We start from the raw sequence: 14,279 nt of genomic DNA, 5'->3' as shown, positions 1-14,279 counted from the left end.
TGCTACATTGTTGTATGCTTTCGAAGTTTTTTTTATCTTATGGAAAACGATTTTTCTCAATATTTCGGCACCTCAATATGCTACATTGTTGTATATTTTCACAAACGAATGCTTACATAATGAAAGCCTTAATAAAGTACTCTAAAATAAACGTTTTAATCGACATAGCAAAAGGTGGCTTTTGTGCTAAAGCACTTGTGTACCTACCTAACATACAGTGCTGTACTCTGGCGGGATAAATGTGCAGTAATACACATATTTCTATCAACGAGACGGTTATATTCAAATAAATTCAAACGTTATATTTCCAACTACTAATGCCATCTGTATTACAAGCGAGAATAGTATTAAAACAAAATATTGCACAAATCGGCTATCAGGTGGCACTGCTAACGTCACACGAGTTTCGATTCGACTCGAGTTTCATTTTGTAAGTACAGAGTCGATAAACTTCGTACCTACATACATACTAAAGTAGTGTAAAAAACTAGTTAATTTATGAATTCGCTATTTAGTTCGTTAAATATTTTATTTAACTTACAAAAATGTTCACAAATAACAAAATGTTCTACGGTTTAGTGATTAAATGATAGTTATTAAAAGTTTATAAGTATTCGACTAACGAATATCGATACTTATTTGACATATCGTAATCAATATGTTGCTTACCATCACTGTCTAAAAATTTTACACAGTGATTAATCTTTGACACGCCTTGGTAATAACTGTGTCGGGTTTTTATAGAAAATCTGTTGATTCGTGTTGTTTTTTGAGCTTTTGTAAGTAAATTATCAAAATTTGTTTTTATTACCGTTGTCTGATAGTCGTTATGTACTACTAATATTAACAGGAATAGCTATAGTTTCGAGTAAAAGTGCAGCTTAGGTGGTTGTCAATGTATTAACCGACCAAATAATTGTTGTTGTACCTTGTAAAAGTGTTTTTTATGTGTGGTGTTTTAATTTCGTCGGATTTTATCATCGGAATAGTAAACTGTTTGTTTATTTATTTCTATACATATTGCTCCAGCAATCAATACATTGTTTTCTTCATAGTAAACAAATGATATAGTTTTTTAATTTTCTACAACCTAGAACCATCGTAGAACCTGTGAGTACATTCATATGTTGTTGGAATCTCTAGAAAGTGTTACAATGTGAGTCATAAAGTGGTTATTGTAGAATCCGTCTACAAGTCTGATGCTTCTGTTGAGTAGGTTCTAAATTAGAGAATGCGGGATTATTGTCATAGTAACTTAAATGCACTGTATGTATTACTTTCTCTAAAATAATTTTTGAAAATTAGTTCTTAAGAGAGGTACTTTTTTTTATCTGTACTGATATGAGCCTTTCTTGTATGACTTGGGGCTTTCCTCGTGTGGGAATATCGTGATACAACCCTATGTGCTATTCTAGGGTATTTTCCACTTATGTACGTACCAAATTTCACCTAAATTTCTCGAGTAGATTTCTTGTGGTTAAGTAAAAAATCCGCGCGCACTTCTTTACATTTATTTTCAAATCCTAGCACTGCAAAAGCAATTGTAATTAGTTGTACCTGCTTTTACAATGTACTTAACACTAAAAGCACTACAAAATGTAACAGTCACCATTTGTGCCATACAGAGAACATTGTCGGAACATGGCAACAATGACGGACACGTACGGCACAACGGGTACACTCTCGCTGAAGTGGGACCCTAAAAACTTGGAGATCCGCACGACCTCTGTGGAGCGCACGCTGGAGCCTCTCGTGTTGCAGGTGACAACGCTCGTCAACAGCAAGGACCGCGCTGCTAATAAGAAGAGACGTGAGTAAAGTTTCATACCAATTGTCCTACCAAGTTGAATCACATTAACTCACATAGTTGAGCCAGTTTTTCATACATGTGTGTTCTTCTGCAAACTATACCAGGTAAACTATATAAAGTACATTAGCCTAGCTAAGTCAAATTAAATTATCAGTTGAATCGGTGGTGGTGTAATGGTTAAGAGCCCACCTGTGGATCGAAAGGTCTCAGGTTCATATCTCACTCGTGCCATATGAGTTTGTATACCAACCTGACTCATATATAGTAGTTTTCATAGACCACCACTTGCTTCCAGTGAAGGGAAACATTGTGAGGAAACCTGCACACTGGTGGACAGTTCAGTTCATTAGTGTGTATGCGACTACCTGCCACTAGATGGCGGTAAGTAGTCGTAAAAGTCACGTTAGATGCCTTGAATAAAATCTGACACCATTGTCAGCAATAACACACTGGATATGATGATGAGCCGTGTAGACCGATCCATTGCTCATAACTTAAACTAATCGCCACTCACTCCATTGCCTTACCCCTCTGACACAATGCTCTATAACAAACTCTCTCTGAGCATTTTCCCGGTTCCTTCCTCAGCAGTTTTATCACAAACAGAGTATCAGTAAGTACAATACAATACAAAATATTTTTATTGCCCATAAAAACGTATTAATAAAAATATTACAACAGCATACATATATTAGATACATACATAATATATTAGGACAAATCACACCAATTGAGCTAGCCCCAAGGTAAGTTCGAAACTTGTGTTATGGGATACTATCTCAACGATACTATATTCTATAACAAGTAATATAGATAAACATCCAAGACCCGGGCCAATCAGAAAAAGATCATTTTCCATCATGAACCCGATCAGGGATCGAACCCGGGACCTCTCGGTTCAGTGACAAGAACTTTACCACTGCGCCACCGAGGTCATCATATTTACATATGGACCAATAGCGGGCTTATTGCTAAGCAATCTCTTCCAGCTAACCTTTGTGTAGTGAGAGAGGCTAAGAGAAGAGGGTGGGCACAGCATGTATTTATTTGTAAATCTTCATATATTAAAAATAATATTAATATAAATATAAATAAAAACATAAATCAGCATATATTTAAAAAAAATAATATTAATATATACTATTATTATAAAGAGATAAGCGTTTGTATGTTAGAGGTTCTAATATAAATAATCTTCGAAAGTACTGAATCAATTTCAAGAATTCTTTCACCATTATGAAGGTACATTAACCAAGATTGTTATAGGTTATATTTTATCTCAAAACCTCCACCGTAGCTGAGCCCCGGGGAACATCTAGTATATTATATTTAAGTAATGAATAAATACTAAAATCATGAACATGACGGAAGAGAAAAAGAAATAAAAGAAGACTTGCAAAAAGAAGATGACCATCAAAATGACATCTCAACTAAAGAGAGACAGATAATATTCTTTTAAGTTTCTTAATATTCTTTTAAGTAACTAGTTACAACTTATTTTATGATGGAAGTATTTTACTTCCCATATTGCCTTAGTTCACTGAGCTGGTTCACATTTGGCTTCAGGCTAATCCTAGTTTTCCTAACAAATTAAATAAAAATATATTCTGTTATCCACAGCTGGTAAATCCAAGAGGGCCAGCGCGCTAGTGGCCACTGTGGAGCGAGCCACCGAGATATTCATAGAGCGAGGGCAGACCATCGCGTATGAGAACCCGGAGATCACTCAGGAGATGCTGACGGCTGTCGAGGAGGTCCGCAAGGCTGGGGCGGCGATGTCGCTGTCGGCGCGCGAGTTCTCGGAGGAGCCGTGCGCGTCGGCCGCGCGCTCGGGCATGGTGCGCGGCGCGCGCGCGCTGCTGTCCGCCGTCACGCGGCTGCTCATCCTCGCCGACATGGTCGACGTCCGTCTGCTGCTGGCCAAGCTGCGCACGGTCAGTCGCTACCTCACTACAGGATATTATATGATATGATATGATATATGATATGATATGATATGATATGATATGATATGATATGATATGATATGATATGATATGATATGATATGATATGATATGATATGATATGATATGATATGATATGATATGATATGATATGATATGATATGATATGATATGATATGATATGATATGATATGATATGATATGATATGTCACATTTGTCTATCCGCTGTATGTAGGTGGAAACTGATCTGGACAAGCTGAAGTCTGCTTCATCGCAGTCTGAGCTGGTGGAGTCCGCGAGGCAGTTCGGGCGCTCCGCCAACGAGCTGGCGGCTCAGGCGGCTAAAAGACAAAAGGAGTTAAAAGAGCCCAGGTAACATTGGATATGTTAAATAGTTGTTCGCCGCGAACTTAGACCTAACGCGAACACAATATTTTTTTTACAAAATTGGAAATATTTGGAAAACGACTATGTCGCCCCCACGAACTTAATAATTCTATTGTTAGATCTTACTACATACCTTTTAAATGGCATCAAAATCAAACCAACAGTTCGAAAGTTATCGCGTTACAAACATGCATACAAAAAAAAAAAGTATTTTTGCCCCAAGTTGATTTGTAGACAGACACTCGCAATAAAATAAAAAACGGTCAAGTGCGAGTTCGACTAGACACGCGCCAACGGTTCATAGACACATACGCACCTTTTACCGATAAGATTTTACTATGTTTAGAAGCGAAATTCACGCGAGCGAAGCCGCGGGCACGAGCTAGTAATGTAATATTTCATTCATTAATATGTTAATATTAAAACCTGTTGCTTTCGATAACCATAACATTTTAGAGTCCGCTTTTATACTAGGTTTTTGATAGATAGATAAAACATTTATTTGTAAAACAACAAAACAATACACAACCAGAATAAAAACACAAAATAAAACACAGTATTCATAAGAGCAAGTGTTCTGTGTTGCAGCAATACAAAAAGGCCCATCTCAGTACACATATCACCCAGATGGGCGATACATAGATTTTCAGATGAGACCTGAATCAGTGTGCGCACGGTGTGTGTGTGTGTGTGTGTATATTAACAGTGAGGAAGGAGATATATAACTACGATTGATATATTACTTATACAATAAACATTGACTGTAGCTACATACACGTACCCAACATAAATATATCAGGACAAATCACACAGATCGAGCTAGCCCCAAAGTAAGTTCGAGCCTTGTGTTATGGGATACTAACTCAACGATACTATATTTAAAATAAACATCCAAGACCCGGGTCAATCAGAAAAAGATCATTTTCCATCATGACCCGACCGGGGATCGAACCCGGGACCTCGTAGTCACTTTTGATGAAGTATGATTTTTCTTACGAATCGACACATGTTACCTTTACTGTAAATCCCCTTCCACACGACCCAATTTTACGCGGTCTTGGCCGTAATCTATATATGTATATGTTATAGAATATAGTATCGTTGAGTTAGTATCCCATAACACAAGTCTCGAACTTACTTTGGGGCTAGCTCAATCTGTGTGATTTGTCTTAATATATTTATTAATTTATTAAATGTATCAGGTAAAAATGTTAAATTGGTTTATGATCAGGATGAAAGACGAATTGGCAGCGGCCAGGGCCGTGCTGAAGAAGCACTCCACCATGCTTCTCACCGCTTCCAAGGTCAGTGTGAACATTTTCAAAAATATTTCATCCTGTACTATAAAAAGACTTCGATACACACAACACCTCATTTTTTAAACCACGACGCCAAAAATAATGGTGTTATAAGTTTAACGTGTCTGTCTGTGTGTCCGTCTGTGGCACCTAAACGGATGAAACGATTTTCGTTTAGGTGTTTTTTTGTGTCATAGATGATTTTATCCCGAGTGTTCTTAGCCATGTTTCATATGAAAATCGGTTCAGCCGTTCAAAAGTTGTAGCGAGATGAATATTGAAAGTCGGGGTTTTTTTTTAATTTGTCTAACAAATAAACTTGTTAATAAAATAGTTGCTCGCCCCGAACTCAGATTGTAAAAAATACAACATGAAATAAAAAAAAAATCAAATCATTTATTCAGAAATTAGACCTTCACAGGCACTTTTCCACGTCATATTTTAAATTAAATGATATTCACCAAAGCTACTACTGGCATTTCGGAACGACCACTGACGAAAGAAACTCATTTGAACAGTGTTGGTCCATTTTTTAAATATTAAATTTATGTATCACGTTTTTGTCGATAATAAGTTATAGGCTTCGATGGTGTGGTCACGTTATGTGAAGGGAGGAAGATAATATTGTAAGAAACGTTATGGATTTGAAATTGAATGGGAGAAGAATTAGGGACAGACCGAAGAAGAGTTGGATTGAGCGCGTCAGGCAGGATATCGCTAAAAAGGAGGTAACCGATCGGTTAACATAACACGGGGCCACTTTTTATCGCATAAACTATTGTTCTTTGGCATAATAGGTCTAAGGCGTAATTGATTTCTGGCATACGGGTAAATGTGGCATAATTAACTTTTAGGTTGGGTCAGGTTAGTTATGGTTCAAATTGTTATGCGTAAGAACGTTATGCTTAAAAATCATTATGCCATAGTACAGTATGCTGTGCTACATTAGGTATGGCTTAAATTAAAAAAAAAAGCATGTGTGGATATGTATAACAAATCAATTTAAATTTTTATGCTTATAGATATATGAGACTCACATCAGACAGGGAGAAGTGCAGGCTGACGTGCTGTACCGACCACACATAGTTTGGTATAAGGGTAGGCTGATGAGGTATCACGTTTTTGTCCATAGGTATATGTTCGCCACCCGGAGTTAGCCGCAGCTAAGGCCAACCGGGACTACGTGCTGCGGGCCGTATGCTCGGCCGTGGACACTATCTCCGCCGTGGCCCAGGGGAGATCCACACCTGGACATGGTATACATACATATGGTATACATACATGGTACAAACACATACATACATGTTCCGCGAACTCAGACCTCGCGAACAAAAGAAATTTTTACAAAATTGTGAACCGAAAAATCGAACCGTTGGTCTGATTTTAATGTAAATGGTATGTAGAATCTGTGAATAGAATTCTTAAGTTCATGGACTTACAAATCCTGTTGAAAAATTCTACATACCTTTTAAATTTCATCAAAATCGGACCAACGATTTGAAAGTTATCGCTTTACAAACATACATACATACAAACAAACAAAAAATGTATTTTTTCCCCAAGTAGATTATTATACTATAAAAATTATATTATAAAAATTCAAGAAGATTGGTTGAGTAGATAGAGCGTGAAGAGGTAACAAACAAACTTACTTTCGCATTTATAATATTAGTTAGGATTCGGCTTATAACCACCTCAACTCGTAATACCATTCGGGGCTGTGACGCCGCAAAGCCCAGGGTCAGCGTAAAAAGTTATTTTTACGCTAATGGTTACATTAAATTAGTAAAATACGGCTGTGATTTTATATTATATTAGCGATATTAGCATTTCACTTCTCACCATCGAATCGATTCGAAGTGAGACACAGCGAACCAATCACATCGCGCCATTGAGACGCGACGACAACCACACTGCAATGTGATTGGTTCGCTGCGTATCATTAGAAATCGATCGAGAAGTGAAAATGCAAACCCGCACTCGCCTTCCGGCCGCCGGCCTGCCGTCAACCCTCCTCGGGGATGCTATTGTTGAATTCAAATTCAAATCATTTATACAGAAATTAGACCTTCACAGGCACTTTTTCTCGTCAATCTTTATATTTATAGTTATTTCTCACAAGCTACAAACTACTTGACCTCCAGATAGCGGACGGAAATTATGAATGCCATCGCCAATGGTGGTAAATTTTTAAGAATTCGACACTTCGTTTATTGGACATGATAAGATTCAATGTGATGTAATGTGAAGATTTTTATACATTGTTTTTTGTTTTTTCAGGTAACAACCGCGCACCGGTCGAGGGACCCGGCGAATTGGCGCAAGCGCTCGACGATTTTGATGTAAGTTCGCATGAAATTCTGCGAATGTTATTGAGTGATGCGCGAACAAACATACAGACAGACAGACAAAAATTCTAATCAAAATTGTTTTGGCTTCTGTTAGTCCCATAAAGACCCCTCCATAAAAATTATTCTATAATATCTTGTATGTATATTTTTATTATAGGCAAGTGTCGTATAAAGCACTATGTATCACTCGAAATAAAGTAATATTCACAATCGGGAGTTTGGCGGCTCTCGACTCGCGTTTCGGGCTTTAACATACACATCCTCTATAGAATCTGTTACTTTCATTTCTCGGTGTGCAATGTACTATTTCTTGCATGTCCTTTTTGTAGTCTCAGCTTGACTGGCTCTGATGATACCCCGCCATCTAGTGACAGGTAGTCGCATACACACTAGGGAACTAAACTGTCCACCAGTGTGCAGGTTTTTTTTATATTAAATAGTTATTTCCCACAAGCTACAAACTACTGGCATTTCGGAACGACCGCTGCTGAGAAGAAATGCCGAAAGAAACTCATTCAAACAGTGTCGGTCCCTATCATGCCAGAAGGGCTTACTTTTATTATTGTTTCTTACAATGTTTTTTTTCTAATAATATATAAAAGTACATAGTATCAAAAGGTATATCAAAACAGGTTATGATTGAGATCCGAGTGCTGATTATAATATATATATATATCGAAAGAACTGAAAAATGAAGAACATTTCAGGAGCGCATGGTGATGGAGCCGCTGGCGTACTCTGAGCTGCGCACGCGGCCGTCGCTCGAGGAGCGCCTCGAGTCCATCATCTCCGGCGCCGCGCTCATGGCCGATAGCTCTTGCACCAGGTTACATACTATACATTCATTTAAACTTTATCCATTTCAATTAAAATATTAGTTTTTTTTTTTATAGGAATGGTTATGTCGATAAAAAATCCTAATTAATGTTATAGATACGAAAGTATGTTGGTCTTTGTTTGTTGCTTCTTCACGCTCTGTCTAATCAACCAATCTTCTTGAAATTTTGCATACATGTAGTTTGAAGTGTGGAGCTTTTGTCCGCGCGTTTTTCCACGGGTGGGTGAATTTCACGAGCGTCTTGAACTCCGCCGTGGGCTGTCATTAGAGTTTATTAAATCAAAATTATCCTATTTTATAAATAATTGAAGTACTGGTACAATGTTAATTTTATACATGTTTAATATATAAACAATCGATTCTATATTAAAAGACACTAATGAAACGCTACACGCCGCGTTCAAACGCTCGTAAAATTCCCACGGGAGCAGTATGTTTCCGGAATTGAAGGTACCCCTTCAAACTACATGTGTGCAAAATTTGAAGAAGATTGGTCGAGTAGACAGAGCGTGCAGAGGTGACCAACAAATGTCGTGCAGGGACGAGCGGCGCGAGCGCATCGTGGCGGAGTGCAACGCGGTGCGGCAAGCGCTGCAGGATCTGCTGCACGAGTACATGACCAACGTGAGTGCATTCTACCTCTTATATAGTGACGCGAGATCTCCGCTTTGATTCGCCATTTCCATCTATTCAGTTTTGTTGCATTCATGTCATTTTCGCAAAGTGTCCCTTGCTTGAAATGTTCGCACAATGTCATTTTAGCCGTCTGTTTGGCAGAATGTAATTTTGCGCAAAATGCCCATATTCCAAATGTTATTTTAACTGTCTGTTTCGCAAAATGTCATTTCCGCTAAGTGTCCCATTTGCAAAATGTCCTCTGGTAACAAATGGGCATTACATTTGGAGTTGATTACGATCTGACTGACTGACTAAGTTAATTTTTCTAGAAAAAAAAAAAAAACATAATGATGGTAAAATACTAAGCGCCCTCGCGATAGAAAATGTAATAACGATAGAAAAAGCGAAAATTGTAGCGCGCCATAGAAACAGACACACAGACAGACAGAAAGACAGACAAGCGACTGCAGTACACAGTGTGGCAGGCGGGGCAGCCGGGGCAGTCGGCGGGGCTGGAGCGGGCCATAGAGAACATGTGCCGCAAGACCCGGGACCTGCGCCGCCAGCTGCGCAAGGCGGTCGTCGACCACGTGTCTGACAGGTTCGCCATTTTTATCACATACAATTTCATGTCATAATTTAACATGGCATACTTTTACTTGTCATAATAATAGTTACGCACAATATTAATTTGGTATAATGTTTTAGGCACCATTTTTTTACGCATAGGTATCTCTGACGAGCTCGGTGGCGCAGTGGTAAACTGCTTGCCTCCGAACCGAGAGGTCCCGGGTTCGATCCCCGGTCGGGTCATGATGGAAAATGATCTTTTTCTGATTGGCCCGAGTCTCGGATGTTTATCTATATATGTATTTGTTATAAAATATAGTATCGTTGAGTTTGTATCCCATAACATAAGTCTCGAACTTACTTTGGGGCTAGCTCAATCTGTGTGATTTGTCCTGATATATATATAAGGAAGTCCTGTGCCCCAGCAGTGGGGTAGTTTGAATGGCTGTTGATGACAATTGTCCCCCCCCCCCTCAGCTTCCTGGAGACCAATGTTCCATTGCTGGTACTGATGGAAGCAGCGAGAAACGGGAATGAAAAGGAAGTGGAAGAATATGCTCTGGTGTTCACTGAACACGCCAACAAGCTGGTGGAGGTATGACAATCCTACTTAATGTTATAAATACGAAAGTTTGTTAGGATGTATGTGTGTATGTTTGTTTCTCTTTCAGGCAAAATGTACTGGACGGATTGTTATGAAATTCGGTACACGGGTAGAATATAACCTGGAATAACACATAGGGTACTTTTTGGCCCGAAATTGCGCACGGGAGCGAAGCCACGGGGCGCAGCTAGTTTTGAACAATTTATTGAAAATGCTGATATTTTAAACTTAAATTACCATTATAAATAATAATTTACATTTATCCTTTTTTAGTTTTTAATATATGTATAAGGCCTAAATTTGTTAATTGACGTCCTTGGAGAAAAGGCTGCGGTGAAGTTTGTTGCGACGCTTCTTCTTCACCAGCGCTTTGGATGTCGGCGGTAGACTTAGTTAAAATATTGTTTTTTTTTACCGCATGAAATGCATCCATTTTTAAGTTTATCGCGTACAGACAGACAGACGCGGCAGTGGCCTATTATAATATGTAAAGATTATGATGAGATTTGTTTTCCAGGTCGCAAACCTCGTGTGCTCGATGTCCAATAATGAAGACGGCGTCAAGATGGTCCGCCACGCGGCCGGGCAGATCGAGGCCTTGTGTCCGCAAGTGAGTGATTCATTTTCAAATCTCAATTAATCTGGAATTCTGGAGCGGGAGTCGAACACACGCCCTTCTAGTCGGAGGTTCCCTATTTTTTTTTTTTGCATACAATTTTATGTCATAATTTAACAGGGCATACTTTTACTATGGCATAATGATTTTTAGCATAACGTTCTTACGCATAACAATTTGAACCATAACTAACCTGACCCAACATAAAAGTTAATTACGCCACATTTACCTGTATGCCAAAAATCAATTATGCCTTAGACCTATTATGCCAAAATCGTTATGCCAAAGAGCAATGGGACAAAATAGTTTATGCGATAAAAAGTGGTCGCGTATTCGGACAATGATCTATATAAGTTTGTTACGTTCGGACATCCTGCCCAATCTGTTAGCGTATGGTCCCGACATAATATCCCACTTCTGACGTCTGACATTTGTCGTTGTCAAAAGAAAGGAAGTGTCAGTTTTTGTTGGGGCTGTTTAAGAATATGTATACATATATAATATATTTATGTAGGTACACTTATATTTTAGGCTACACACTGAACCGTGTTTCAATATTGATATTATGACATATTATATACAGTGACAATCTCAGCCTTGACGTTGGCAAAATCATCGTTTTGGCGAGCGATGGAGCCATGACACTTTAAGAAAAGAATTCTATTCGCTTATGCCTTAAGTGTGCGAAGTGCCGATTTACATTTCACTTATCACCATCGAATCGATTCGAAGTGAGACGCAGCGAACCAATCACATTGCGCCATTGTGTCGCGACGACAACCACACTGCAATGTGATTGGTTCGCCGCGTCTCACTTCGAATCGATTCGACCGAAGTGAAATGTAAACCCTCCGTTTCCAATCACGTCCCGTGTCGTCGTGATACACAACAACAGCTGAATAACCTCCGTAGGTGATCAACGCCGCTCGCGTACTAGGCGCCCGCGCACGCTCCCGCGTCGCTCAAGAAAACGCTTCCGCATTCGCCAGAGCTTGGGAGGCGGCCGTCCGCCTGCTGACAGATGCGGTGGACGACATCACCACTATTGACGACTTCCTCGCCGTGTCCGGTGAGTATAATAAGTACATTATAGCACACAGGACAGCCTCTCACGTATGACAGACACAATTTTATTACTAATATTATAAATGCGAAAGTTTGTGAGCATGTATGTATGTTTGTTAGCCTTTCACGCAGTTCATAACAATCCAGTAGATTTTGGACGGATTGTTATGAATTTTGGTACACGGGTAGAGTATAACCTGGAATAACACATATGGTACTTTTTATCCCGAAATTACCACGAGAGCGAAGCCCCGGGGTGCAGCTTGTGTATCATATCTACTAAAGTGTTAACTCATAATAAGCATTTATATATTTAAGCAATTAATTCGAAAATATTACTTCTATGTCAAACTGATATCCTAATCAGTATTAATTTTTATCCAAATAAGTATATTAGTTACATTGACCATTTAATGTAGATAAAATTTGTGCTTTACCTTGTTACATTTAAATAAAAGTTCAGAAATTATCATCACGTATAAAACATTGGACCGGTATTGATGACATTTGTCATGTCATGCGTGTAGTTAAAGACTAGGCGTTCAAACATAGGTCACATATTCCTTTCAAAATTCAACCCCCAAATGACCACAGTGGGGGGTGAAAGTTTGTACGAAAATCGTGTCTGTTGGGATAGAGCACATTCAAATTCAAAATTCTTTATTCAATATAGGATGATAAAAATCACTTATTGACGTAAAAAAAAATTACTTAAACTAAGTCTACTGCCGACTCCCAAAGCGCAGGTGAAGAAGCGGCTCAACAAACTTCGCCACAGTCTTATCTCCATGGTGTACAAATGACGGATCGTAGTTTACTTTTTTTTGGCACGAAAGACAAAGGGGAAGAGAAAACATTTTTAAACCTTATCTGCGAAGACGTCAATTAACAAATATAGGTCTTATACATATATATGTATAAGACCTATATTAAAATAGAGTAAAGGTTTTAAAAATGTTCTATCTTCCTCTTTGCCTTTCGTGCCAATAAAAAGTGCCTATCTATATAGAGTGCAGAGAAATACTCGCGGGCACAAGCTAGTTAATGAATTTATTTTAACAAAGCTCAATAAACCCTCGCTTTCGCAGAGAATCACATTCTGGAAGACGTGAATAAATGCGTCGTGGCGCTGCAGGAGGGGGACCCTGATTCTCTGGAGAGGACCGCGGGCGCCATCCGCGGACGAGCGGCCAGGTAAACACTATTCAATTCACACTAAAAAATTATACATACGTTTATATTTATTAAATTCTACTAATTCTTCTCCCATTCAATTTCAAATCCATAACGTTTCTTACAATATTATCTTCCTCCCTTCACATAACGTGACCACACCATCGAAGCCTATTATCATACTATACTATACTTATTATCGACAAAAACGTGATACATAAATTTATATTTAAAAAATGGACCAACACTGTTCAAATGAGTTTCTTTCGGCATTTCTTCTCAGCAGTGGTCGTTCCGAAATGCCAGTAGTTTGTAGCTTTGGTGAATGTCATTTAATTTAAAATATGACGTGAAAAAGTGCCTGTGGAGGCCTAATTTCTGAATAAATGATTTGATTTTGATTTGATTTGATCAATTCAAAGTTTTCATTCGTAATTTACATCAGTTCTCTTGGCACTAGTTAGGATGTACCCCTAACTAATATTGTAAATGCGAAAGTTGATGATGATGATAGCGGTAAGTAGTCGTAAAAGTCATGTCAGATGCCTTTTAATTTGTTTACAATACAAGTTGTGTTGCCAGGGTGTGCTCGGTGGTGACCCAAGAGATGGACAATTACGAACCTTGCATCTACACCAAACGTGTGCTGGAAGCTGTTACTGTCCTGCGCGACCAAGGTCAGTGTCTATTGGAGTTTTATCTGTGCATTGTGTTTTTATACTTTATGACGAGCTCGGTGGCGCAGTGGTGAAGTGCTCGCCTCTGAACCGTGAGGTCCCGGGTTCGATCCCCGGTCGGGTCATGATGGAAAATGATCTTTTTCTGATTGGCCCGGGTCTCGGATGTTTATCTATATATGTATTTGTTATAAAATATGGTATCGTTGAGTTAGTATCCCATAACACAAGTCGCGAGCTTACTTTGGGGCTAGCTCAATCTGTGTGATTTGTCCTGATATATTTATTTATTTATACCTAGCTTTCGCCTACGTAATTTACCACGG

The 14,279-nt window shown here is 38.7% G+C and overlaps 1 protein-coding gene across 3 annotated transcripts in view; it reads left to right on the top strand.

Annotated features, from left to right (window-relative positions):
* The first annotated feature begins 680 nt into the window (after window positions 1-680).
* alpha-Cat (alpha Catenin) overlaps window positions 681-14,279 on the top strand; it is a 60,244-nt gene continuing 46,645 nt past the window's right edge. For 2 of the 3 annotated variants that reach the window (XM_053766951.1, XM_064436915.1), the window contains exons 1-15: window positions 681-779; window positions 1,626-1,810; window positions 3,431-3,744; window positions 3,992-4,128; window positions 5,375-5,447; window positions 6,574-6,697; window positions 7,722-7,783; window positions 8,500-8,618; window positions 9,170-9,254; window positions 9,734-9,849; window positions 10,296-10,413; window positions 10,940-11,032; window positions 11,951-12,107; window positions 13,192-13,297; window positions 13,859-13,953. In XM_053766951.1, the coding sequence (XP_053622926.1) occupies window positions 1,642-1,810; window positions 3,431-3,744; window positions 3,992-4,128; window positions 5,375-5,447; window positions 6,574-6,697; window positions 7,722-7,783; window positions 8,500-8,618; window positions 9,170-9,254; window positions 9,734-9,849; window positions 10,296-10,413; window positions 10,940-11,032; window positions 11,951-12,107; window positions 13,192-13,297; window positions 13,859-13,953 (1,768 nt within the window). In that variant the 5' untranslated portion in view covers window positions 681-779; window positions 1,626-1,641. Of the gene's footprint in view, window positions 780-955; window positions 1,111-1,625; window positions 1,811-3,430; window positions 3,745-3,991; window positions 4,129-5,374; window positions 5,448-6,573; window positions 6,698-7,721; window positions 7,784-8,499; window positions 8,619-9,169; window positions 9,255-9,733; window positions 9,850-10,295; window positions 10,414-10,939; window positions 11,033-11,950; window positions 12,108-13,191; window positions 13,298-13,858; window positions 13,954-14,279 lie in introns of those variants that run through there. The other variant, XM_053766950.1, reaches the window with a different exon arrangement.

This window comes from Plodia interpunctella, chromosome 29, assembly GCF_027563975.2.
Source record: "Plodia interpunctella isolate USDA-ARS_2022_Savannah chromosome 29, ilPloInte3.2, whole genome shotgun sequence".
NCBI lineage: Eukaryota > Metazoa > Arthropoda > Insecta > Lepidoptera > Pyralidae > Plodia > Plodia interpunctella.
This window is presented reverse-complemented; position numbering and strand designations above follow the sequence as displayed.